General features: G+C 40.4%; 1 protein-coding gene across 1 annotated transcript in view; it reads left to right on the top strand.

The window, feature by feature from the left end:
- Positions 1-8,582: 8,582 nt before the first annotated feature.
- Positions 8,583-27,391, top strand: part of GUCY2C (guanylate cyclase 2C) — a gene marked incomplete at both ends in the record, with an annotated part of 43,003 nt that continues 24,194 nt past the window's right edge. Inside the window, 10 exons of the mRNA XM_080634736.1 lie at positions 8,583-8,793; positions 9,722-9,834; positions 11,141-11,208; positions 14,248-14,463; positions 16,839-16,960; positions 17,842-17,938; positions 20,616-20,730; positions 21,945-22,080; positions 24,241-24,326; positions 24,759-24,870. Coding sequence (XP_080490862.1) covers positions 8,583-8,793; positions 9,722-9,834; positions 11,141-11,208; positions 14,248-14,463; positions 16,839-16,960; positions 17,842-17,938; positions 20,616-20,730; positions 21,945-22,080; positions 24,241-24,326; positions 24,759-24,870 — 1,276 coding nt within the window. The remainder of the gene's footprint in view (positions 8,794-9,721; positions 9,835-11,140; positions 11,209-14,247; positions 14,464-16,838; positions 16,961-17,841; positions 17,939-20,615; positions 20,731-21,944; positions 22,081-24,240; positions 24,327-24,758; positions 24,871-27,391) is intronic.

Genomic DNA, 27,391 nt, shown 5'->3' with positions numbered 1-27,391 from the left:
CGCTGCTGACACTTAATCCTCCGGAAACACAGATTCACATACGGGTGCAGAATAGAGTGTCCCCTCACTCAGGAAAATAGTTGGAAATGAAGTGTATGGTGTGTGATAAATGGAGTCTGTTCAATCAGACTGATCTTACAATTTGAGAGAATTATATTGTAAAAATTTAGAACACTTTTGTAAACTTTAGAATATTGCTTAAAGAAAACCAACTGTAACAGCCCTGCATCTGCTTATGCAGAATTGTAACCGTAGGCATCTGGTGTTTAAACAAGATATCCCGAAGTCGGGATGTGTCGAGTAGATATGTTGAAACTAGGTAAAAAGTCAGGAGGAAGACAGCTTATCTTCATCCCCATGACCACCGAGTGAAACTAGGCCGAAAGTCAGCTTATCTTCATCCCTGCGACCACCGAGAGATAGAATACAGCCTCCAGCAACAAGCCCCACATGTGAAGATAAGAACAAGAAGGACACGTACACTGGAGGAAAAAGATATAAAAGGACAGAACCTGCGGGAGGGGGTGCGCGCCGTTGGTGGAGTGGAGACTCCCCGGCCGCCCAGCGCTGTTTTGCTTACTATTGCTTGCTTAATAAATTGATTAATTTCAAATAGCCAGTCTCTGCCCTTTACTGAGACTCACCTTTTATAACATGGCGGAGCCGAGAGACGCCAGAGAAACGTACTGATGAGGAACCGGTTTGCATGTTACCACCCCCTTTTGTCCCTTTGTCCTGTGTTCTATACTGGTTCATCCCCAAACCTGGGGGATACTGTCCTGGTTTCAGCTGGGATAGAGGTAATTTTCTTCATAGTAGCTGGTACAGTACTGTGTTCTGGATTCAGTATGGGAATAATGCTGATAACACACCGATGTTTTAGTTACTAAGTAGCGCTTACCCTAATCAAGGACTTTCCGGTCTCTCATGCTCTGCCAGTGAGGAGGGGCACAAGAAGCGGGGAGGGAGCACAGCCAGGACACCTGATCCAAACTAGCCAAAGGGATATTCCACACCATATAATGCCATGCTTAGTATATATACTGGGCAAGGAGGTGTTAGCAGGAAAGGCTGGGCATCAGTCAGCAGGTGGTGAGCACTTGTACTGTGCATCATTTGTTTTTCTTGGGTTTTATTCCTCTGTCATTTTCATCATCATTATTATTATTACCTTTTTTTCAACTATTAAACTATGCTTATCTCAACCCACGAGTTTTACCTTTTTTTCCCCTGCTCTCCTCTTCCCACTAGGTCAGGAAGGGGGCGTGAGTGAGCAGCTGCGTTGTACTTCGATGTCGGCTGAGGTTAAACCGTGACAGATGAGTCACTTGACAAAGCTGTATCCTGCTTAGTCTAGAGCAGAGGCTAACTTTTATGCTGAAAAGAAATATGTGGCCTGTCACTCTGAAAATGAAGTCCTTTAGAGAAAGAATATGTAATCAACAGTTAAGAGGAAAGATTTCTTACTATTTATTTTGGTAGTGTACAAGTTAGATAGATGAATAATGTTAACTTTCAAGTGTGTACATGTTAGAAAAGGGTTAAAAGGAAGAAGACTTTATTAATTGAGCTAGATATTTATGATACATCACGTATTTAGCTTCATCTACTGGTATGTGGTTACCACATACCAGGCTGCTGGTAGTATAATGCAATTTCATAGAATCATAGAATAGTTAGGGTTGGAAAGGACCTTAAGATCATCTACTTCCAACACCTCTGCCATGGGCAGGGACACCTCACACTAGACCATGTCACCCAAGACTCTCTCCAACCTGGCCTTGAACACTGCCAGGGATGGAGCATTTACCACTTCTTTGGGTAACCTGTTCTAGCACCTCGCCACCCTCATGGTAAAGAACTTCCTCCTTACATCTAACCTCAGTTTCCCCTGTTTAAGTTTAAACCCATTACCCCTTGTCCTGTCACTACAGTCCCTGATAAATAGTCCATCCCTAGCATCCTTGGAGGCCCCCTTCAGATACTGGAAGGTTGCTATGAGGTCTCCACACAGCCTTCTCTTCTCCAGACTGAACAGCCCCAACTTTCTCAGCCTGTCTTCATATGAGAGGTGCTCCAGTCCCCTGATCATCCTCATGGCCCTCTTCTGGAGTTGTTCCAACAGTTCCATGTCCTTTCTATGTTGAGGACACCAGAACTGCACACAATAGTCCAAGTGAGGTCTCACGAGAGCAGAGTAGAGGGGCAGGATCAGCTCCTTCGACCTGCTGGTCACACTCCTCTTGATGCAGCCCAGGATACAGTTGGCTTTCTGGGCTGTGAGTGCACACTGCAGCCGGCTCATGTTCATTTTCTCATTGACCAACACCCCCAAGTCCTTCTCTGCAGGGCTGTTCTGAATCTCTTCTCTGCCCAACCTGTGGCTGTGCCTGGGATTGCCACAACTCAGGTGTAGGACCTTGCACTTGGCTTGGTTAAACTTCGTAAGGTTGGCATCAGCCCACCTCACAAGCATGGCAAGGTCCCTCTGGATGGCATCCCTTCCCTCCAGCATATCAACTGAACCACACAGCTTGGTGTCATCGGCAAACTTGCTGAGGATGCACTCAATCCCACTGTCCATGTCACCGACAAAGGTGTTGAACAAGACCGGTCCCAACATCAATCCCTGGGGGACAGCTCTCATTACTGGTCTCCAACTGGACATTGAGCTGTTGACCACAACTTTTTGCGTGCATCCCTCCAGCCAGTTCTTTATTCCCAAAGTGGTCCATCTATCATATTGATGTCTCTCCAATTTAGAGACAAGTATTTCAATTACAACTGTTCTTTCTCTTACCTGTAGATTTCCTTTCACTAGATTAGTAACTTGTGATGAGAACAATCAGTGCTTTGCAATGTAATTTCACTCTAATATGTGGCAGCAACCGTGAACTCCAAGATCAGACCTAAACTCTTGATAACCCATGACAATGGCAATATAATCAGAACTTCTACTTTATCAGGATATGTTCTGGGTCAGGATCATGCTGTACCATCAGGATCATGCAGTACATGACTCACATATTTGCATGCTTTTTTGGAGGCTTGTTGTTTATCAGTAGATAGTTTCAGTTCCAAAGAATAATGTTTGTAAAATCTTCCTTTGTGGTTTTGTATAGAAAATGAGAAAAAAAAAATTGGTTCTGGAAAGTCAGTGTAGTTGCTATGCAGCTGCTATATATGTATACTATATACATGTATATAGCTTCTATATAGGTATGCTATACAGCTATGTTTGTAATTTACATTACTGTCTTCTAAATCTGGACAGTAGAAAGATTGTAAAAATCATTTAAAAGAGAAAAAAATATACCATGTTGTTGGTCTTCTGTAATACAGAAAGTTAAAAACATCTTTATACTATACAGGCTAGACCTGTACGTTACTGACATTAAACAGACACAGACATACAGTAATCTTTTCTGTCTGTCATCACATTTGGGATTCCTGCGTCTAATAAAACTGGAAAAAAGAGGAAACTAAACCATTTCTATTTCATTTTTCTTCAACATGATTTCCTGAATATTTTTAAAGACAGGGTAAAAACTATTAAGGCCCCAAGCAAACAAAATAATTTGCAATCAGTCATTTTAAGAATGAATAGAACTTGAAAACAACATCAAAGTTTTTCTACATTTATCCTGGTGCCTAAATAAGGTCATCTATTGAAACATGTAGTATCTCATGCAATTTTAATATTAAAAATCCTGTATTGTACATAAAATTGACAACTTCATGTTTTTCAAAAATACAGGCACAGCCATGGCAACCAAGGAATTTCTCTTTTTTTTTTTTTTTAATGAGAATTAAATCCATAAATGTGTCCACTGTTCTTTTTATTTACATGTCTTTTCAGATTTTTTTTTAAATGTCCATTTTTCACATTTCCTAATTCTGCAATGCTGGAGACTTGCAGCATCGCTCTTATTTTAATGGAACCTTGGATTCTTGTGTACTGTAAAAGTTCCTGGCTCTGGAGAAAATAAGCAATAACGTACAATTGTGAAACTTTTAAGCTGATCATAACAATCATAATTAAATGACACTGAGAAAATAAATAATTGTAACAAATAGATAGGAAAAAATCTGTTTTAAAGGATACTGTCAAATATTTTATTCTTCAAAATAAGACAATTGTATCACAATGCATGTTTCTTTACGAAATAATGGCTTGAAAAATGCTACGTTGATTGTCTTTGGTACCAAAGAAATTAAAGATGAGCTGACAATATGTCTACATTATTGTCAGACTTACTATTTGTTCTAACTTCCACAGTAGTAGTTTGACTGACTGGGAGCAGTTGGGACATGCATTTAACTCTTTGGCTCTTCTGAGCTTTCTAAAGTTTTCATTCCATATCTTCTCACTGTTTTCTCATCTCCAAGTAATCAAGTGGACATAATGATTTGGAATTAAGTAAAAAATAAATTAAGCTACGTGACAGTAAAAATTAATATGCTAAAGGAATTGGAGATGCATTCAGAGCAAGTGCCTTGTTCTGAATACTGTTGCACTTTTACAATATGAGCAGAATAGGCAAAGGGATTCTGTGATGCTCAGGCTGTCCTCTCATTACCATTTTTCAGGCCTCTCAGACTCTGTACAAAAAAGAAACCAGTGAAATGAGGAAAGCCCTGTCACATGGACCATTAAAAAATGACTGGAAAATGTTCCGCAGGGCATAACAGGCTGAGGGACTTAAAGGAAAAACTCTGTGGTTTTCGCTCGTTTGGTTTCTTTTTCCCTGTCTGTGTGTCTTTCAGTATCCCAGAAGACTGAGAAAACCTCTCGGAGTAGTTCCAGATCAGGATGTCAGTGCTGATTATCTGTTTTATATACACCCTATAATATCTGGTTGTTTATTATCCAATAAAATAGAAGTCAGAACAAACAAATAGTGCTGTAGAATCAGGCACTAAAAATCTCTTTTCACTAAAGCCAATGATACAGTTCTCCGGTGAGTTAATTTAAGTTGGTATTTCTAATCTAACACAGATTATAAGAACACTCATAGAGATCTATTATGGTGTTTTGTAACTATGCAATATATGCACAGATATTGTTGTTCGTGAGGATCTGAATTCTGTCTTCAGATGAATAAATACAGGGCCTGCCTATCTGAATCTTATTTGCCCCTGTGCTTCTGAAGGCAGAATAAGTGATAAACTATAGGGTTTGTATTCAATGATTCAAGAGTAGACCTCCATCAGCTATTAATAATTCTAGGATTACAGAGATGAGGTACTCAAAGTGATGTACGCCTAAGAACTGTCTTTTTGGATAGATACTTGCACATAGTGGAACTACTTAGTGCTAGGATATTTTTAACTTTCTGACAAGATGGTAGTAATAGCTGGTGCCTAGAAACCACAGCCAGAAAAAATGCACTGGGGACGTCAGATGCAGCTTCTTATCACTTTATTCCTTAGAAGGTGATTAAACCTCGACTCATAAGAAAGAATAAGCAGTTCTAGAAGATGTGCTTTAAAGATATTTTAGGATAAATTTTGTGGGCTATCCTGGGGGTGTCAGGAGAAATTACCTTAGGCAAGATATTCCTGGTGTTTGAGAGTTTTGCTGTTTCACCATGTCATCACATCCTTTCAGGGGCAGGCAGAGCCATTTGCATTGCCTTCAGGATGCTCCCAATGCTATTCTGTTCTAAGACAGTATTTCTAATTAAAGCTGCAGTTGCCTGTAGGAGTCAAAAAGCTTTTTTTTCTTTTCCTCTGACACATAACTTGGCTTCTAGGTTTCTGAATTGTATCCCTCCTTGACTAACCTTTGAAGTGTGAGAGTTGGCTCACAGTTGGAGAAAAGTTACTGAGATAGCAGGGCCTGAAGAGATATGGAAGATTTTTTGGGGTATCTGGCTGATTTGTGTCACTGGTAACCTCTTGGTTTTATAGGTTGCTAGGCTGGAGTTTGCGAAAGAATTAGATGAAGTTAGCTGGGATCCTAGGGGGCTTAGCTTCATTCTGCAGCCACGGCACTGTGAATGGACTGGCATTGGTGTCTCACCTCTTCTATTCTACAGGGACTAAAGATCTCTCAGGCACAGGCAGTAACAGTGTATTACAAATATACAAATTTTTTTGCTTTTGCTTGTAGCAGGCCCTACAATTTTGTGTAGTTTACACATATGGTTTTTCTGGTTTTGTGGTTTACACGACTCACTCATTTACTTTTTCTTCTCTCCACCCTTTTGATCTCCTCTAGTATCAGTAACTCTCACATTTACAGCATGATGCCACAGCTTTTCTTTGTCTCTTTCACACCATGAAGCAGATGTTACCAATCAGTCTGCCAGGCAACTGTGTCTGATGTGCAAAGCCCTGAGGTACAAGGGAAAGTGTGGTGCTCAGCAGGTTCCAGGGAGCACTTGCTTCACTCCAGCCGCAGCCTCCTGCTGCATACCCTCCAGCTCCACATCACCCAATGCTAAACGCTTGCTCATGGGACTTGACACTGAGAGATTACAAACAGTGGGCAATTAAATAGTCGAGAGGTCAACAATTTATTTATAACATGTTCTGTCTGAGGACTCCCTGTGGCACTGTGAAGGCAGGGGTTAAGGAAAAGATTAAAAAGAAATGCTGTGCCAAGGCTATTGTTGATTTTACCTTTTGTTTTTAAAGGATATTTTTAAGGTGCTATGAAAACCAAATAAAGACATGAATAGATACAAAACCAGGGAGACCTCAGTGCTATTACATGCTTCCTGCATGACCAGCAGTGTAAAATACTCAGTTCTACTTGTATTATCCATGATAGTGAATGGTTTCTCTCAAATAGGCTGAAAATTTTGTCCTAAGAGTACAAAATTGCAAATCCTGCTTTGATGAAGTTAATGAGAAATCTCCTGCTGACTTGTAAGGGACAAATTTCAAGGAATTTGTAAATACCTATTAAATGGGGCCATGATGAGCCCATGATCTCAGCGTGAAAAGCTATATTCCATTCTCATTCTGTGGCTCTAGCCAGCCATACTACTCCAGATGTTTAAATGACAGACTGCCAATTAAGAATTGCTGCATTACTAATAACAAATGCTAGATGAGATATGCTGAGGTGTTCAAGATCTGCTCTTAAATGCTGGCTTACATTTTCCTTTGTTGTTTGGTATAAGAAAGATTCCAGCAATAATCACTTGGTATTAAAATAGAATAATATAAAATGTCTATGCAAATATATTTGAAGTGTATTCAACCCCTTTTAAATACAGCTTTGAAAGAAACCATGGAATTGCAGTTCAATTTTAAACCCCAAAGCACTATTATTTACACTTTTGCTGATTATTTTCCTTGTTTTTCTTAAAATTATTTCAGAAAGGTAATAAAAGTAAACGGATTTATTATCTGACAGCCTTAGTCCAGGTTTTGGTAGAAAATAAGAAGCTGATGTAGGCTTGCATAAACACCCCAAATTCAGACCAGTCACACTCAGTACTTTATCTAGATTTCCCTGTTGATTTCTTTTATCTTGCAGTTCTCCTTTGAGCCCAGACTTACCCATAAGGCTTGTAGATGTCTGTCTTCCTTTCATTCTACCTGCCTTACCTGAGATCATTCAATATTCAGGAAAGACCAAAAGCCCCACGTAGAAATGATAGCACAGAGTCCTTCAGTGTATGGCTTTTATTGATGCCGTTTAAAACTTAGCTTTGGTCCCACAGGTCTGAGAAGCCTTCAGCTTTGCTAATCCTTGTATGATGCAAGAGGTTGAATCACATTAAGTATGAATATATTTGGGCCCCGTTTTTAGAGCCATCTTACAAAGAAGCAATGGGCAGTGAGACCTGTGCTGCCAGAGAGCAATGTGTCTGGGGCAGACCTGGGGTGCTTTGGTGCGTAATGCTGGGTGAGTATGAAAGACAAACTTTGTGCTGAGTCTACTTTGTAAGTAAAAACAAAGGCTTTGGTCTGGAGGATTGCAAGTCAGACATTTTTGCCACACAAAAGGTGCTTCAATGGTAAAAGCTGAGGGAATGAAATTGGTTTCTTATGACAGAAGAAAATATACCATTGATTTATGAGCCTAGCCACCAGAAGTGGTGTGGCAATTTAACCAGAGATGTAGGGCAATGCAAACATGAAGTAACCATCTGTTTTCTTCTAGGCTTTAATGGATCTTGTGTTTTATTTCCATTTAAAAGAGTTGTCTTTACAGTCCATTTGTCCCCTCCTCTTCCTTCTCTCAGCTCATCCGCTTAATGAAAAGTTAGTGCCCTTACAGGACAAGGTTTCAGGTAATGTTTCAGTTTTATAGCCTCAACCTTACCATGAGCAAACATTCACAGCAACCTTTAGCCTCTCTCCTTTCCTGAGTTTTGCTGTTGTTAGTTTTTCACAAACAGAAGTGCACCTAGCACGTTGGAGGGACAGGCAGAGGTGGAAGAGGGTAGGGGGATAGGGAAGCGCTTGAGAGAAGGATCATACAGCCTGTCTTTGAATCTACGGCGTGGAGATCTCTTTCGTTCCATCCAGGAACAAAACCAATGTAGAGTATCTGAAAGGAAGAGGGTTGGAAGGGAAACAGAAAAGAGAGGACACACACAATGGATCTAAACTGAACAATAATGAAGAAACAGATGTTGGGTCTGGCCCTTGGGCATTTGTTTTTCTCAATTCAGCTGCTGCAGCAAGTTTGCTCAAATGAATGTAGCGACAATAATTACGTGATCAATGTAATGCTCATGAATTACTCGGACTTCCCATCAACTATTGATAATTTGAAATTAGCTGTGAAGCAAGCCTTGAAAAGGGTACAAAATGAAGTCCAGCTGACAGGTAAGGTGACAGGTGTTGGTTATTCTTCTGCTGCTGTGGTTCCTTCTGACACTTTGTGCCACAGCTTTCTACTCATCTGACCTTCACCAAACTGGTTCTCCAACAGGCTCTCTGCTTAACTGTTCACTTTATCTAGATCTTACAGAAACAATGACCTCCTTCTGTAAAAACAGAAGTTTTGCCCACAGATGGGCAGAACCATATTTGCTTTCATTGTGTTTGGGCAGATTCTTCCTGCATGCTTTTCTGGAGATGTTCAGTTGGGATTTGAAATATGGGAATTGCTGAACTGGATCAGACAACACCAGTGATCCATCTAGTGTGGAAACTGGGATGCCCTTGCTTCCTCTCCTGACTGTATTAGCTTGTACTTTCTGAAAATAATTTTCCTCTTGACCCCATCTGTTTGCCACACATTATGACTTGAAGTGTGAAGAATGTGCAGTCTATATGTTTTTCCTTCATTTAGAATCACTGCAGAAGATGCTTTTATTTGTTTTTATATATTACCTCTTCTTTCAATATCACCAATCTACTATCATTCTCTAGAATATCATGGGGAAAGAGGTTCCAGAGAAATGGTATCTATTCCCTTTCTGCCCTTTACTTGAAGAGACTTTGTCAATTTTATTGGAAAGTGGTCTCTCAGTTACTTCATACAGAGTCTTAAAAAATGTCTCTAATAATGGCTAACACTAAAAGTACTTTGTATTGAAGGTACTAAGGCTCAACAACAGAAGTCAACAGTCCACACTGCAAATTTTGGAGCAAATTTTACAATCTCATCCTAAGCAGTGGGGGTTAGATGGTACATGGACTTTCTAGCAGGTTTTTGGTGGGAGACAATTTAGAACAAGACTGCTCAGATCTGTGTATTAGTGGTTATCTGCAACTCATAATGCTGTTTACTTTTGTGTTTGCATTACAGAAGAAAATGTTACAGTCAGTGCCACCTTCCACAGCTTTACCTCATCACTCTATGTCTCGCAAGGCTGTCGTACCAGCACCTGTGAAGGCGTGGAGCTCATCAAGCAAATTTATGTGAGTAGCAGGCTTCTTTTAGTTGATTTCCTAAGAAGACAAGACTTGTTTCTTTCTGCATATGTGCATGCCTATGTGTCTCTGTCTTTCCTTGTTAGCTTTTGGTCCTGTTGTTCAGTTTCAAACAAATTTGACAGAGAAGTGGAGTTTTCAAAGAGGAGGTATTCCTGTAGGTTTTGTGGAGACAAGCAGGCAAATACTGAAGAGAGATTCTTCCTGGGGGCTATCATTAGACATTTGGGGCAGTACCAGCAGCCTTCAGCTTTGGGACTCTTTTCTAATACTTACTTTGTCCTCTTTTTTGCATCTGCACAGCTCTTCGTGTGGCCACATAATCAAAGCAATCCATTAAAAAAAAACCAACAAAGCAAAATGCAGCCAAGAAAAAAAAACAACAAAACAACAACCCCAAACCCTCAAACAGCCCAAGCAGAGCAGAAAAGGTCCATTTCCAACTGGATCAGACCCTAATCTGGTTCACCATTAGTTTACACAAATACACAAAGGAGACAGCTGTGTGAGGATGGGAACATGCGGGCAGAGAGATTAGCCTGGCACTGATAGCAAAGAAATGCATATGGAACTATGCCCAAAGGGCAAAGATGAAGCGCTCACTTCTCACTAGAAATCACAGAAGTCACATGGCAGAAACTAGCTGAACGCTCTAGTATGCAGAAAAGCTTCAGTTAGAACTAGTGCCTTACAAGAAGCTGTGTTTCAGTAGATTTTGTCATGTCTAATAACTGTTTCCTCTAAGTGAAGCTTTGTCAATCCAATGTGAATTCTCAAATCTAGCAATTTATGAGCACATGCAATAGTCTTTGATAAGAAGTCCCTCATGACTCACAAAGCTACTGGTCAGGCCTCATTTGATGGTCATGGAAGGTTTTAATTTTTTTCATACAAACTTCATATGCACATAACTAATAATTTTTCTGATACGCAGTATCCTGTAATTCCAACCACTCTGTCTTCTGCAAATGCAAGCAATTCTGGTTTGTGTAATTTCATATGTGCAGTTGTAGCAATTGCAACATTTTAATCCTAACTTGCTGTCTCCCTTAATGAAGGTCCTATTTACAGGCACTATTGTGTGCTTTGCCTTTTCTTAGCTTTCTGTGATACCTCCCTCTTTCACTCTAGGTTTGTGCTTTTAACCTTTCTGTAGCTCCTTTGCTACTCTGCTCTTGATTTTGCTCAGTCCTGTGACTCCTCAAATCCTCAAGTTTTCTTTATTTTTCCATCCTCCTCTTTTGGCCAGTCCTCTGCACTATCCCCACTACTGACCCTTTCTGATCCTTTGCAGAATAGCGGCAGGCTTGGTTGTGTTGTCATAGGACCCGCTTGCACTTATGCCACCTATCAAATGGTCTCGTAAGTACCACCTCTTCCCATAATATTGTGTTCTTGAAAATATCAATTGCTGAACAAAATTGTTTTGTGTACAAGAAGCCATCAGAGACATTTGGGTCAGGATACATCAGACACCTCAAGGTATACAGTCAAGGCAATAAGATTTCTATGCATAGCCACTATGGTAGGGAGAATTAAAACCCATTCCAAAGCACATTGTTAGAAGGGAAACTTTTCTAATTGCTGACTGTAAATTGATAAAGAGCTTGAAAAACTCAACTCTTCAGCAACTGCAGCAGGAAAGAGATGTTAGCTTGAGGCACGTAAACATCACAGTACTGCAGCTGTGGGGTCCTTCTGTGTGGGTGTTCAGTCATTGGGAGGGGCCCGAGTTATATGTGTCAAGAGAAGATCCCACAACCCCAACCATCTTCAGTAATGTGTGATTAGATTGAAAGCAGTCAGTTTAATCTGAGCTCTCCTGCCTAAGGAAGAATTCCTGAAGAATGAAATGTCTACTATTGTATTATACATCAACCACTATGATTCTATTCTATATTATATTATACATTAATGTTAATTCTCAGATATTAGGAAACGTGTAAGCTGAATCTGCAGACTTCTAGCATAAATCAGTTAAAAACCTCGTATCAGTCATAACACACAAATCCATATCATGTGAATCACCTCCCTTTTTAAACTTCGGTAACCTTTTGGTTTCACTGAGAGATACTGGGAAGATGAGGCACTTTCACCTCAAGCTTTATTTGTTTTTAGCTCTATGCTTTTCTTTGAGTGCCATGACCAGAAATTAGTACAATGTTACTGGTGAATGCATGTGATTGATCTATATAAGAATAAAAAGAATAAATGTTATATATATAGGACTGTGGTAAAATGCTATGCAATATACCCTGTTTTATTCATTCTGCCTCCTAACTTTATACTTGCTTTTCTATCTGCTGGATATGGAGCTGCCCAGAATGGTGCTGGAGTATTTTCCTCGGACTCTGACACAGATAAATCAGCATAAAATATGGGTAGGGGAAGTTTATGGAAAGCAATGAAGAGCACTAACAAGCAGGCAGCTGGCTTTTGCCCATGGTGCAATACCTTTGCAAATCAGAACAAGTGCTTTACTTTACAGCACTTTAAGTGTGAGCAGGACACCATGCGGAGGGCACTTATGGGCAGTGGGCTGGGAGCGTGCAGAGCCTGCAGCCTGTGCTTGGCTGCCACTCTTCTGTGTTTCATCTTCATATTTGGTTTGTCAGATGGATATTAAGTGACACTGAGTGTTAACTGCAAGAGGTCGATATGCACAGCATCAGCTGGGATGTGACAGAACAGTGGAAGTAACGAGCATTTGGAATTAGCCTGGCTGTCTACCTCCAACTTCTTCATCGTCTGTGATTCAGGGAATCACTGGGCCATTGTTAATGGGATGAAAGTTAACAAATCCAAATTCTGAAAATGTAATTCTTTCCAAATTTAACAATTCTGCACCTAGGACAGAGTAATGCCTGGCACAAGTGTAAGTTGGGAAAGGAGTGGCTGGAAATCAGCCCTTCAGAAACAGATCTGGGGGTGCTGGTCAACAGCAGGCTTAATAGGAGTCAGCAGTGGTCCCTTGCAGCCCAGAGGGCAAACTGCATCCTGGGGAGCACCAAAGATAGTATAACCAGCTGTTTAGAAGAGGTGATTATCCTGCTGTATTCAGTGTTGGTGTACCTTCATCTTAAGCAGTTTGCATTTCTGGGCCCAACAATTTCAAAAGGATGTGAAGGCCCTTGAATGCATCCAGAGGAGGCCAACAAAGCTGGTGAAAGGGCTGGAAGGCGTGTTCTGTGAAGAGTGGCTGAGGACTCCGGGTTTGTCTGGTTTGGAGAACAGGAGGCTGAGGGGCAACCTCATTGATCTCTACAGCTTCCTGAGGAGGGGAAGTTGAGAGGGAAGTGCTGAGCTCTTGTCAGTGGTAGGAAGCATGGGAATGGTTCAAAGCTGTGCCAGGGGAGATTTAGATTGGACATTTGGAAGCGTTTCTCTACCAAGACGTTAGTCAAAACATTGGAACAAGCTTCCTAGAGAGACGGTTGATGCCTCAAGCCTGTCAGTGTTTAAAAGACAACATAGTTTAGTTTTTGGTTAGCTCTGAGTTAGTCAGGCAGTTGGACTAGATGATGGTTGTAGATCCCTTCCAACTGAAACAGTCTATTCTTTTCTGTTCTAAGTTCAAACAGAATAATGTCCATTTCATTAGTGAAATACTCCCCCTGGCATTACTTATTACATCATCTGTGCCTGTTTCTGTTGCAACAAGCATAAACCCCGTAATTTGTAAGTGCGCTTTACCTGGGAAATAAAGTTTTATTACAATAATGAAAACAATTCTAATAGCCATGTCTTTTGCAGGCAAAATTGCCTGTCTTAAAAAAACACCATACAAGGACTAAAATATTTTTAATCTAGCCTGATAAGAATGCAGCATCTAGGAAAATACTTTTAACCTTAAAAACTTATTGTCTCTGTGGATAAAAATTACCTTTTACAAATTTCCTGCCAGCAGAGGGTTGCCTCAGTTTTTCTTCCTGTTTGCTGCTGTTGTACAGCTCCTAAAATATGGCATAGTGAAACTAATAGAGTTTTCCTTTGAGTTGTAGGAGTAAAGCTTTTTTGATGGTAAAAAGCTGTCACCCTTCAGCACTGCCCCAATAAAAAGATCAAATCCATCCCATGTTAATGGCAGCCAGGGAGCAGAATTGGATGGATCCTCAAGTCTTTGGACTCCTGTCACAGGCCTTGGGCTGAAATGGTGCATGGTACCCAAAAGGGCAGGAGAAACTGGGGGCAGTGAGAGAAGCTGCCTGGACCAGTTCAACAGGGCCTTACCCTTACCTCAAATCTTCCTGTGTTCTTGGGAAGCCTTCTGTTTCAGATTAAGATTGCTGTTTAACCAATGCAGGGAGCAAGAGAAGAGGGAGATAAGAGCGGAAATCACGTGGTAACTGCTTTGGTGTGACAGGAATCTGTTCAAACTTATTCTCTTGTCTCTCCCTTCAGAGTTGAAACAGTACTGAGCCTGCCTCTGATCTCTGTAGGGAGTTTTGGACTGTCCTGTGACTACAAAGTAAACCTAACACGCCTTCTGACCCCAGCCAGGAAAGTCAATGACTTCTTCTATTATTTTTGGAAAGAATCTCAGCTACCATTCAAAACCATAACCTGGGAATCTGTTTACATTTACAAGAGGAATGAAAACTCGGAGCCGTGCCTCTGGTAAGAACTGGATCTATCTCTGACGTGGCTGTTGATAAACTCCATCTCCATCCTTGGATATGGCTTTTACAAGCTGTCCTTTGAGTCCTACACTTTGGGAGGTGCCTTACAGCTACTAAGGAATGAGAAAGAAAACATGAATTATACGCTTTAGCTGCACTGTGTGTCTGTTTCATTTGGACTGCTTTCCAGCATGCTCAAGCCTTGGCTTTTGCTGTGGACAGCATAGCCTGTTGTCCCTGCTGGAAATATCTGTTTGTTGCATCCTTGATGTAAATAGTGTGACATGAGAGGCTCTCCATAGATGCCTTTTTAGGTCAGCTGTTATCAGTCTCTTGTTACTCTCGTAAAGTTTCTCCACATTAATGACTTCAATCTGTGGACGGTACTGTTACTAAAAAACATTTTCAGAGTGAGTTCAAACTGTATCTTTCTTTGAACAAAATGATCTTCAATGATTGCAGAGTTTAAGCTATGCTCTCACCAGTTTGGAGCAAAAGAGACAGTTTTCACTTTGTGATCTGAAATGTCAGCCTGTACTTGATTCTCAAGAATGTTGGGTGTTCTCTTTGGCTAAAATCAAAGGCTTTTTTTAGTCAAATAGTCTCTGATATTTATGACTGCTCTTCCATTATTGACTTTTGTTTAATTTTCAGCTTGGAGTGTTTCTATACTCGTTTGATTTTTTCTTAATTTTGGGACATAAAATACTGGTTAAGTAAAAAAAACCCAAACAAACTAGTTTCTTCTAGTAATTTTATAAACATACTTCAAAGGCTGCCAAGAATTCATGGAAATAGCTATTATTTATCTTGCCAATCCATAACCTGAGGAACTTGCAGAATATTAAGTAAATTTATGACTGTTTTCTTCAGAGTGATGTAAGCACGTACTTACAGAACGTTTTGTATACAGAATTTGTGTGGGGGTTTTTTTGTTTCTGAATTAAGGGGAATAAAAACCACTTTCCAGTTCACTGTTTTGTAGATATTTTGGGTCTTTTATTGTTTGCTCCTTCTTTTTTAGTATAGATATCAACTTAATCAGATAATGCTATGATGTTTTGATGATCTCTTTGATGCTTTGAAACATCAGTGCACTTCACTTATCTCTTACTACACTCCCTATTTCTCCATGTTTGCAGCTGTAGTTGCTGAATACAACTACACATACTTTAGCTAAATCCCTTTAATCCTGCAGGCTTCATATCTTCCAAGGAAGTCTATGCATGTAAATTATTTACCAAGTGTTTCTTACTTGGTCTTTATTAATACTTCTGTTCAGGATTTTGACTTCAGAATTATTCACGTTCCTTTTCTTTAATGCTGAATTAACAAAAAAATTTTAAATTTTAAATTAATTTTTTATCTCTGCCAATTTTTCATACTAATATAGTTGTAAAAATGCACCTCCTTCTTCTTTAATAGAAACTCTCAGCTTGAAAGTTTATGAACTGTCTAATTTAAAAAATCAATTTTTGCTAAAGTTCTACTGCATGGGCTAATTGTCTTCCCCATATATGTATACGAATAAGTGAATACCCACAGTGACAGCTAAATCAGGTTATGTCTCAACTATGGATATCTTCCTGTAAATTAATGGTTAATGATTCTGCTCCTATAAAAATATGGGAAGCAAAATATACTTAGTAGTTTATAGGACTAGGATCACAGTGTTGCTAAATTAAAAGTTAAGCATTTCGAAAACAAAGGGATTTCTTTTGATTTTCCCTCTGCATTAACTTTATTTCAGACAGAATGTCTCTTCTCAGATATAACGTGCTGAGCCAAGAATAGGATTTAGGAGTTGGCTGGTTTTGCTTAATCTTTTAGTTAGCTTTTACTCACTTGGTTGTGTTTTTTGCTGTCCTCACTTTTCCCTTTCAAGGTTTAACTGACTAAGTACAGGGTTTTTTTGTTGCTACTTACCTTCCTTCACTTCTCTCGCAGTAATGGTTCATGTGTGTTTTCTATCTCAGTTCTTTCTGCAGCTCCCTTTTACTCCTTTGAACCTTCACGTGTATCTTCTAAGATTACCACTGATGTCTTAAAACAGCAAAGCTTCCTTGGTCTGCTCACAGTTAGTCTCACTTACTGCAATTTCCCCATATCTCTGATTTCCTTTCTTAATTGTTAATGTCTTATCACATCATTTGTACAGCCATGTTCAAATACCTCTGGGTGACTTTCGTAACATTTCTAAGTCTTTCATGCCCTGTATTGATTTCTTCTCTTCTACTGCTGCAGAAAAAATGTTCCATACTGCCTTACACACCCTCTTGTGTGCTGTAAACAGCCTGTCTCACATTTTGGCTTACTTAGGAGAAAGTGAGGAATTAGCCATTTTCTGACAGTATCTGTGCTCCCTTGTGTCAGGTATATTAATGCACTAGATGCTGGAATCACACTCTTCTCCGAAAAACTGAAGTACAAGGAGATATTAAGGACTCCAGAGCAGCTTCAAAAAACTGTGAAAGATCCAGACCGAAAAAGCAATGGTAAATGAAGGGGGGAGGAGGAGGCAGGGAGGGGGAGAGGGGGCTGAGGGTGCACTGTTGGTTTCCCAGGTTGATTTTCCCAGGAAATCAAACGTGTCCCTTTGTTACATTTCAGGTATAGACTTTCCACAGAAATGATGGAGAAAACAGATACACCAATTCACAAGGATGTAAACAAAAAATGGCACAAAGTTCCTAGATTCCTCTCTCCATCCCCATAAAATATGGGGGAAAATCCTGGTTCCAGAGAGCCTTTGGGGTGAATTTTCCCATCTAGGCACAAGATTCAGAAATCCAGGAATCACAACTCCTCCAAAGAAGTGCCTTAGATACTACAAAAATGCTTAGCTTTCTAACATTCCTGTGTTTGCAGCCCCGGTACATATATGGGCCTCAGTTGTGCCATCAAGGGGCACTCCTTCTGGAAGTGGCCCATCTAGACTAGAAAAATGACAGAGTAAATACCTCATCTTCTCCCAAGAATAAGCACCTGGCATCAGCCGGCCAGGTGAGTGCAAGAGTAATAAGTAAGCCAATGAAACTATTACTCAAATGCCATTTAACTGAGAAATGGTCATGTTCAGTAGCCCATATGGCATCAGAACTGCTAATGCTTATTTGAGTGGGAAAACAGTGTTGTGGTGCAATCAGACAGAAAATGGTGCAGGTGTTGAGGCAACTTTTACTACTTTCCCTCAAATATCCCTGTCTTACTGCAGAAAAGCTGTAGTTCTGTGCCTGGGTCCCAGCACAGCACAGGTAATGTGCTTTAGCCCAGCATTGCTCTGCTGTCTGCTACTCAAGCATGGGGAACCAGGCAAATGTCCTTTTTTTTGTCTGTACTTTTCACCAATCTGTCTCCATTTTTGCTCCATCTATAGTGATCATCATGTGTGGCTCTCCAGTTGATGTCAGCACAGACCTAGGGATGGAGGAAGTGGATAAGGACATTGTTATCATCCTGATAGATCTCTTCAAGTAAAGTATTACCTTTGCTTTTCCTCTTCTCTGCAGTTTTCTGAAGGGTAGAGATAATGGAAATAGTATAGTGGAACTGCTTGGTTGAAGAAGTGCTCTCTCACAAAATGTTTTCCATTGCTGTCTTTCCTCATGTCTTGCTATTTATCTAAGCTGCTTAGTGTTCAATTCATGGCATATCCTCTACAACATCAGTGGCAGTGACAGAACAGGTGGGGTTATAATGTCATCCTGTGGACTAATCAGTGCAGGAAGCCATGAGAGAACCAGAAAGTCAGAATGGTCATGAGCTGTTCATATGTGATAATGTATATTTTTCATACACTCTGCCCAACCAGACAATTATGTAAATGTGGCTTACAGTATATTTTTCTAGGCTTCATTGATTCCATTTTAAAATTATTTAAAAGAGTAGTACAACTGTGCCTTCCTCTGTATAACTCTTATTTTATAACTGTCTCTTAAACATCTTTGTAACTGCATAAATCTAATTTTTCAGAGGCATTTCTTAGTATACAGCTTAACTTTTATGTTGTTCAATTTCATCCTTTTATTACTAATTACAAAATCTTTATAGATGAACACTGACATAAACTGGCCTTATCAATGATATCCTCAAAATCTTTGACTTTATATGGGGACCAAGAGCTAATTTCTGGCCCTAAGCCTAAGTGACACACAACAGCTCACATCCATATGGCTAAGTGTACGTGCCCAAGCTGCTTTTTGGATATGGCTTCAGTCACTGTAGCAAGTCAGGGTCTGAGAGAAAGCTAGAACAAAACCATGCTCAGGACTATGCTGGCAGCTTAATAGTATGGATGATCACAGGGCAAATGTATCTGTCCATGTCTTGATCTTGCTTATTTCACTGTTGATATAGCAAAAGAACCCCTGAATTTCCAGCACCTGTGGGACTTCCCAGCCTTGTGTCTAAAGCTGACCTTGACAGGGTAGGGCTGAGGAGCTTTGAATTAATGACTTCAGTCATTTAACCTTTGGATCCAAACTGGAGCCTGTGGTTCAAATTCTAACAGGATCTTCTTTGTCCTGTACACTTTCAACTTCACCATCTATATTTTTCGGAAGTGCCTCTAAAAGCTTTAGACTTTCAGCACTTTATTCAGGCACTAGTAATACCCAGTTGCTTCTCCTGAGGCAACTGGACACAATTCCTGTTTCTTTGCAAATGCACCATAGGGACTACATATGAAAGTGCTTTTACTTACTGATGTTGCCTGTATAATTGTTGCCTCACAGTAAGTGAGAGCAGCTAGGGGCTTCTCGGCTATGATATGCATCCTTCTGATATACCCAGCTGCCTCAGCTCATTTTATATGCTGTTCTCCTTAAATTTGCTACATATCCCTGATTTTGCTGAATAACTCAAGTCTAGTTCTTCATCTTGAAACAGAAACAAAATACAGACAATGTGTTAGATGTAAACTCAAGCTGTAGAAGACAGCAGACAAGGTCACATGCTTCTGCAGGAGGCAAGTCCCTCAGACAAAGTGATGGATTTAAAGTTTATTCAGCTCTGAGCCCTCTGGAAGCCAGAGCACAAAGATAGTGTTTAAACCTCCCTCAGGGAAGGTGAGATGCTATAGAATTATCCAGTCTGGTGGCATCTAACCAAGTTTCTTTTTCACCTGGCTGGTTCAGCCTAAGCCTGAATGAAGAGCATTTAGAAATTCTTCAGGGTGAAAAGTGCAATATAAAAGTCAGAAGGTTCAGGGAAAGGCAGGGACAGGACTCTGGTGTCAGGATTCCGCTGATGGCCACGGATCAGAGCCTGCGATGTCCAAAAATTCTTTATATAATACTGAATGAACAAATAAAAGCATGATCAAACATGAAAAATGAGAGAAGGCTCATACATTTATATATATGTATATTTTTAATAAATCTGACTATAGCAATGACAGATGCTGCCACTTGACACTAGAATCTATTGCTAAATTGCTCTGTAACATGTGAATCCAGTGGTGGCCAGTCTACAAAACACTTCCAGATGGCCTGTCAGGGTGATGAAACAAAAGATGCCTGGAAGCTAGAACCTTTTCTGCTTGTTTCAGCATAGTTTTCCTGGATTTTCCTAGCTTACTGAATTAAACAAATAAATCAATATGCTGCTCTCTGCACCTCTGATTGTTTCATGCCCTCCTGTTAAATGCTTTTAATGCAAATCCTGCTGTGATTTCTAGCAAGAAATATCAAAATCAGAGGAACATGCACAGGAGTGCAGAAGAGGTCAGAAACATGCACAATAACATGAAGAAACTACAGGTTGCAGTACTGTGGATTCCAAGAAGGGATTCAGTTTTGCAGTACTGTGGATTCCAAGAAGGGATTCAGTTTTAATAAAGTCCTGCTTGAAAGAAGAGGGAATAAATAGGACAGAAACCAAACAGTTACAATAATAACAATAATTCACTGCAACCTTTGAGTTTCAAATTGCCAGATCTCTATGATATTACCTTTTAATGTAGTTAAGCGCAGAAATTGGCATCTGGGAATGAACAACATAGAATTTTGTCCATGATGAAATTTAATTTTTAGAACTATTGTTTTAACTTGCTAAGTAACCGTTCTGCTGGGAACAGGAAAGTGATTCTGTCAAGGTTGCCATTGCCCCTGTGGCTGATTGTTCGTGGGGTTCTTGTGATTTGCTTTGCAGTAATATGTACTTCAGGAACAGCAGCTCAGCCCATTACATGCAGAATGTACTTGTCCTGACTCTGCCACCAGCTAATTACAGCTCAAATACCGTAACGACTGAGGATGCCGTCCTGGTAACCACACTATTTTATATCTGACTAATGCATTCAGTCTATTCGTGTTCATGCACTAGGAAATAAAAACTAAAAATGCAGCTGTAATCACACCCCATCATGCTTCTATGCTGATATTTTCTTACATTATCATAGGATGACATTTTGTCCTGCTGTAATGATGTAAAAATGTAGTATCACAAGGCAAACGTGCAGGCTCTCATATTCCTGCTTTGTGAAGTTCAACTCAAGCTTTTAATTTGGTCTGCACATGTCATGTTCACTGGGTGTAAGGGAGATCTATAGGTATATGGCCTTCTGACTCCAATTCAGAGTGACTGAAAATCTTATATGTAGCTGCAAGATATCACTGAAGGGAGATTTATAGGTATAATCAAGATGTGAGCATGGAAAGTTCGGAACTAATAAATGTTGACTGATTTTTGTGTACAGATATGTATAAGCAGTGGCAACCATTGCTGTTTCTGCCCAGGGGCTTTCCAGTTAAACTTCAAATATAGGATTTTTTTGTTGTTGTTTTTCTGTAGGAAGTATGTATTTTTTTAATTTCCTGGGAAGCAGAAACTGTGCAAACACTGTGTCTGCTTAGTGAAACTGATACTCCTGCCGTCTGCCCAGGAACCAGACTCTACATGTAGAGTTTCTCCCAGGATTTGTGGCTTTGACTGCCAGCTCTCCAGAAGGCAGCCCGAAGATTTTGGCTGGATTTACAGGGCTTTCAGATCCCCCAGCCTGGGCTCAACACTTTCTGGGTGCCAGCTCTATGGCAGGCTGCTGGAAATTCTGGCACATCTCCTTGTCCCTGAGCTGTGGCCATCTGGAAGCCCAGACTTGCTGGCGCCACACCAGATTATTTGCACAGAAAGTCTAATCCAAAGGCAGGGACTTTGGGTCCTGCTGAGCAAGCCTACTCAGAACCTACAGTGTAGGATTTATTCAATCCTTTACATGAGGATCAACATGCCACAGCTTTACATTGGCCTTTTACAAGTTTCCACCACCTCCCTGTCTTCATACACCAAAAATATGTTTGTTTACTTTATTTTTCCAAGTGAGAACATTGATGTGGCTTTGCCCATCTACTTACTCAGTGTTCAGCAGATTCTGGTCTTCCATGCTGGAGCTTTTGCCAAAAGAGACCACTACAGATATTGTAGTTTTAAGGTAGACACATGAACGCTCAAATTGCCATTTTTCTTTTTCTCCTGTTGTAGATGGAAGATGACTTTGTTGTTGGATATTTTAATGCAGTCTTACTGTTCGGACATATTCTGAAGAAATTTATCTCCTCCCAGAGCCCAGTGTCAGCTCTTAGTTTCATCAATCAATCCCGAAATATCACTTTTGAAGGTAAAAAAACCGGTCCTGCGTAGGGTTCACTAAACTGAGGAAGGGAAAGAAATTTGGTTTTAAGCATTCTAACGATAAGTCACTTCTACACTAAACAAGTCAAAGCCCTTCAATGAGTTTTATCTCAACCCTTTTTTCTTTTTCTATAATTTTTTTCCAAGGATGTTATCTTCAGTATTAGCAGAAGTACTACATAGCAGTTGAGCAGAATCACCTCAGTGTACACAACACAGAAGAGATAGAAAGTCAAAATGACAATTGTTTGAAACATTACAATTAGCAACAGACTGAGGACCAGACTGCTTTCTGGGCTTTCCTGCTGCTTTGAAGTACAAAACACATTTAAAGAATGTTGCTGCCTAACAAGGGGTAGGGGAAGGAGAGACAGAGCTTCCCAGCTAGCAGAGGTGGAGGACAGGGACCAGGACCAGAAGCTGGTGTCATTCTTTTGACAGAGCTGAACTCTCTATGGGGAGACTCTTTGGAGAATGAGAAGGGAGCTGGAAGAGTGAGGCACATAGGTAGGTTTTGGGATCCATGCTTCCTCCAAAGGCAACCTGGCATTCAAGTTGTTAATTTGCAACAGTAGCATTCCAAAGCCTTCCCTAATGGTCTAGTCTTGAGGCTAGAACATATGAAATATGATTGAAGTTCAAAATTACATCCACTTAGCCTGCTTTAATGAAATAGTTTCGGCCTTTTCAACCAGTTTACAAAGGCCTGGATGCCTGCAGTGAGTGTAAGCCAGCTAGCAATGGGTTGGCTCTTAGTCAACTTTCTTGTTGTCCTCATAGGTTGTCTAGCACCAGTGGGCTTTTGTAGACCACAGGCTTAAAATCGCAGAATTTGATTATAGGAAAAGACAGAGGCAAGACTTAGATAAAGAAGGGACAACATTACCTCTCTGGAGGCAAGGTACCAACTGTAACTTCAATTCAGAGATCTATACCAAAATGATGACTCAAAGCTTCATGTTTATGTCCCACCTGCTTCCAGCAAACATATTTATAGAAGTTTCGCAAATTTTCCTAATATGTCCCAACAGGTTTCATGCTTATCTTTGCTTTAAATACAGTATCCCAAACATATCAAAATACAGGTTACTAATTCCTCCTGGAGACAGCATCCTTTTTTGAGTATCAGTAACTCATCTGCTCAGTTTCACTTCAAATTTGAAATGTAAGTTGCACAAACTTTTTTACTTATCTATCAATCTCACACTGTAATGCCCCAGATTAGTTGTAGGTTCAATTAAAAAAAAAGAGGTGTTGAACCTCCTTCATTCCTTCTTGTGCTGGAGGCTGTGAGAGCAGGGAGTCCATACAATAATTATTTAGATATTAAGAAAGTGGACCATGAAAAACTTAGCATCAATTTTTGAGATGAGAAGGGAGAAGGATAATTCCTGAACTAAAATAGTGGTGCTGAACTTCAAGAAAAATCAAATAAGTCATCAGCAACAGCAGCAAAAAGCAATCTGAAGGTGATCAAAAAGACTCTTCTGATGGAAGAAGGCAAAAAATGAAAGTGAGACTTTCAGGAGTGGTAGGTATTGGCTAAGCTTGTGCACCTGATGAAATGACTGACTTTATGAGAGCAAAATGAAGCCATGCTGAGGGACTTAGGAAGTTCCACCTTAAAAATTCTTTGAATGTGCTACATAGGCAATTTCTCAATCTGCACATTTGCTGACATACAGAGGCAGGAAGTTAAAAGGAAAAAAAAATGGTTAAAATAGTATTCTTAGAACCAAGCAGGTAGCTCTTAAAAGAATAAGGGGAAAGAAAGTAGCTCTATATTTCCTTTCTTGCTGATAGATCCAAACTGTGGTGGAAACAGGCAAAATGTCCCTACAAGTGAGGTTACTCTGACATTCTTGGTATGCTGAAGAAACCTGACAAATATATTTTTCTATAGCTAGAGGGAGACTTTCCTCTTCAGTGCAGTCAGTTCAACACCTGTTATTGGATTTTGTAGAGAAAATGTAGTATGCTATTGTGGCAGAAGTAGTGCTACTCTGAGCTGATATGTATTCTAGCATATACATGATGAAGATGAATACCCTGAGCATCAGAAATCCTTTTATTTATCCCACCCTTCCTGCTACATACTTGTGTTTCTGAGAAAGCAGGCCCTCTGACTAATTCCTTGTGTCTGCAGGTGTTCTGGGTCCTGTGACTCTAGATGAATTTGGAGACATTGATACGAATTTGACGCTGCTGTACACGTCACAGACTGCAAATCATGTATGTATGTCCAGAGAACAACTGTTTGACCTTATATGTAAAAGGAGAAACAAAATGCCCTGCACTATTGCATAAGAATGATGAAAATAACCACAACAGAAGCGATGGTGTGCCAAGGCATGTTGTACATGCCAGGAGGGGGTCATGAGAGATGTGCTGGAGACTGACAGGGTTGATGTCATCTGGTGATTCATTAAGTGAAGTGCAACTGGTACTTTGTGGGACTGATACATTTCTTTTCAGAGAGAGGGGACGAATGAGGAAGAATATGGCAGCTAAAAATATGGCTAAGCTGAGGAATGCACTACTGTAGCAGAAAGAGCAAGAATTATTTGAGTTTGGGCAATACGCTTATTAATGGTAGTCTGAAGCAAGGAATAAAAGAAGGAGAGTACAGCTGCTGACTGTATTTCTTCCCTCCTACACCCATAGTTCAAAACTCTTCTGTATTTCAACACTCACAACAACGAGACACACATGGAGACTGCCAGTCCTGATTTTGTCTGGAAGAACCACAAGCTGCCCAGTGATACTCCAAGCACTGGTGAGATACCCATTAAACCTACCTCTTCTAAGACAAGTCATACAATCCTGAGATCTGCCTGCTATGAACCAAGTGTGGTACCTTCACACTGCCCCCAGCCAGTGATGGGAGGAGTTGGGGGCAGAACAGCATCTTTCCTTCCCCTGCTCCAGCCTCGCATGTTCTCTGCATCCAGCTCAGCTCTAAATCTGCATTTCTGCTTAGGTGCTGCTACAAAGTCTCTTTGTAGATCCTGTACTGTACCAGTGATTGTGGAGAACACCATGGTGTGTTTTGAAAGACGTTACCCCTGAACATATTAACCTTTATTAGAAAATGGTGGTGGCGTGAATTGCTTTAGAGACTATTAAGGAAAGGCAGCAGAGTTAAGGTTATGATGAGTAATCTGATTCTGCATTGCAGCATGGTGGCTTCTGCTTGCCCCTTTATCCTTGCTGAGGAGAGTTCACAGCACTGTGCAGGTTCAGGATGCTTCTCTGGAAGGATCTGTTAGAAGAGCTGGTGCTATGCAAAAAGACAATGGGAAACTAGGTTATTGCTGTATCTACACTCAGACTTCAATCTGAAATCCCAGAAATCACCACCTCTTCTTCTTTTGAGTTTTTGGTGACTCCTGGATAGAATGGATGAACCCTCTAGTTATTCAGCACAACAGAGTACAACCTTGTCAGTCTGATCAGATTGAGATTATTTTCCAATCAAACTGCTGCCACATGGTTATTGGCAGTGGAAAGGTATATGATTCAGGGTACGATCTGCAGGATAAAAATTACTGCAGTGGCAGTGGTTGCAAGGGCTAGTGCATGCTGGGTTAGCATTCACTTGAGTGAATGTCCGAAGATGCCAGTGTTAAAGTTGTCTGCTAAAGGCCTCTGTTAGTTTGCTGTACTGTTTACCTCTGTTAGGGAATAGGTAAAGCAATAACTGGAGAAATAAACACTCTCTGCTAAGAGTCCATTCACAGTAAGGTGGGACATGGTTTCAAACATTTTTATTCCTCAGTAAAGTGAATCAAATGTCTTCAAATTAGGGCTTACCCCTCCTAAGAGAAGCAGGAGTTCATTGCCAGGGACACATGAGAAGCAGGTAGCAGCCCTGACAAGACTCTAGTTAGATAGCTTTGGAAAAAGCAGAGGCAGTTCAGTGAAGCTTTTACTTTTCAAATCTGGTCAAATCTATAGTCTTCTTTGGTATGCCCACGAGTCCTACTTGTGCTGAGACACCAGTGCTGCAAACGCCAATGACAGGGTGCCCCTGCAGCTCCCCAAGCTATGTGCTGCCTGTTTGCAGTGTTGCTCCGGTCCCATTCTCAGTCATCCCTTGGGCCCCACAACATGTTGTGTTGTCAGTGGATGTTCGTATCTTTAAAACATTCCCTTGAGTGCGTCCTTATTTGAAGCTGCTATACAAGGGCAAAAGGAAAATGGGAATTGCAGAAAGCCAGTATCTACAGGCCATTAGCTTAACATTCTGCACTTAACGTAGGCCTGATTTTGTGGCCAAGCTATACTAAACCAAAGTAAAACCACCTCCCACAGGCACTTGATTATTTTGTTTTCACATTTTTGAAAATAAACCTTCATTCAGTGTGAGTTTAAATAAATACATTCCCCCAAAGGGCAACTTTTTAATGGGCAAAGTTTAAGCAATCACTATGCTTTGCCAAAGCCAGTCAAAACTTTCCAACCAGAAATATGTTTTTTCCTCCAGGGAGGTGAACAGACAGCAACCAGAGCCCTGCTTCTTCCTAAGCTGTAATTGAGAACAGCTGACCCAGTTCTGCTACCCTCCTTCCTCCTGGCACCCCGTAAAGAAAGGGTCTTCATCCACATTTTCTCATTCCTTAGAAAGTTTTAACCCTTGCTGTAAACATGGATAAGGTCAGCCGTCATATTACACAAAGGTTTCTGGTTCCAGAGGACCTGAGAGTAGTTAATTTGTGATGCACTCTCCCTTTGTATGTTATAATACTAAAAGCCAGGTGGTGGTAGCAGAGCCTCAGGAACGAGAAACTGTGGTCCCACCGCACTTCCAGGGGAAAATAAAACCTGCAAAGCAAACCACGATTCACACAACTTAAGTTTTAAAGAATTCGTGCGAAATGCACATTCTCATACTTAGTACATTCTCATGTATCTGTCGTTTTGTTAGTGGTGACTTACTGTCGTTTCTTGGTGGAGGGAAATATTCATACTGACAGTTTTCAATGGAGCATCAGACTAATATTAAGTTGCTAAGAGACTCTCAGACTTGATGCTGGGATGAACAACAGAATGAAGGTGGGGAGACATGATACACAAGACAAGAAAAATGAAAGCCAGAAAGCTGGGTCCAAATCCCAGAGGAGTTCCAAAATTGAATTCTATGTCAGATGCAGACACATTGGTATACTGAAAATCCCTGCTCAGTTGCTGCCTGATTCTGAGGGCAGCCAGTGTGTGTCATGTTGCTTTTTATGTATTTATTAATTTTTACACTTTATCATTTTTCTGTGTGCCTTTATTTCTGTTTCTGAGAACAG

The sequence above is a fragment of the Psittacula echo genome, assembly GCF_963264785.1.
Source record: "Psittacula echo genome assembly, chromosome: 1".
Lineage (NCBI taxonomy): Eukaryota > Metazoa > Chordata > Aves > Psittaciformes > Psittacidae > Psittacula > Psittacula echo.
Note: the sequence above shows the minus strand (reverse complement) of the source record. Positions and strands in the feature narration are given on the sequence as shown.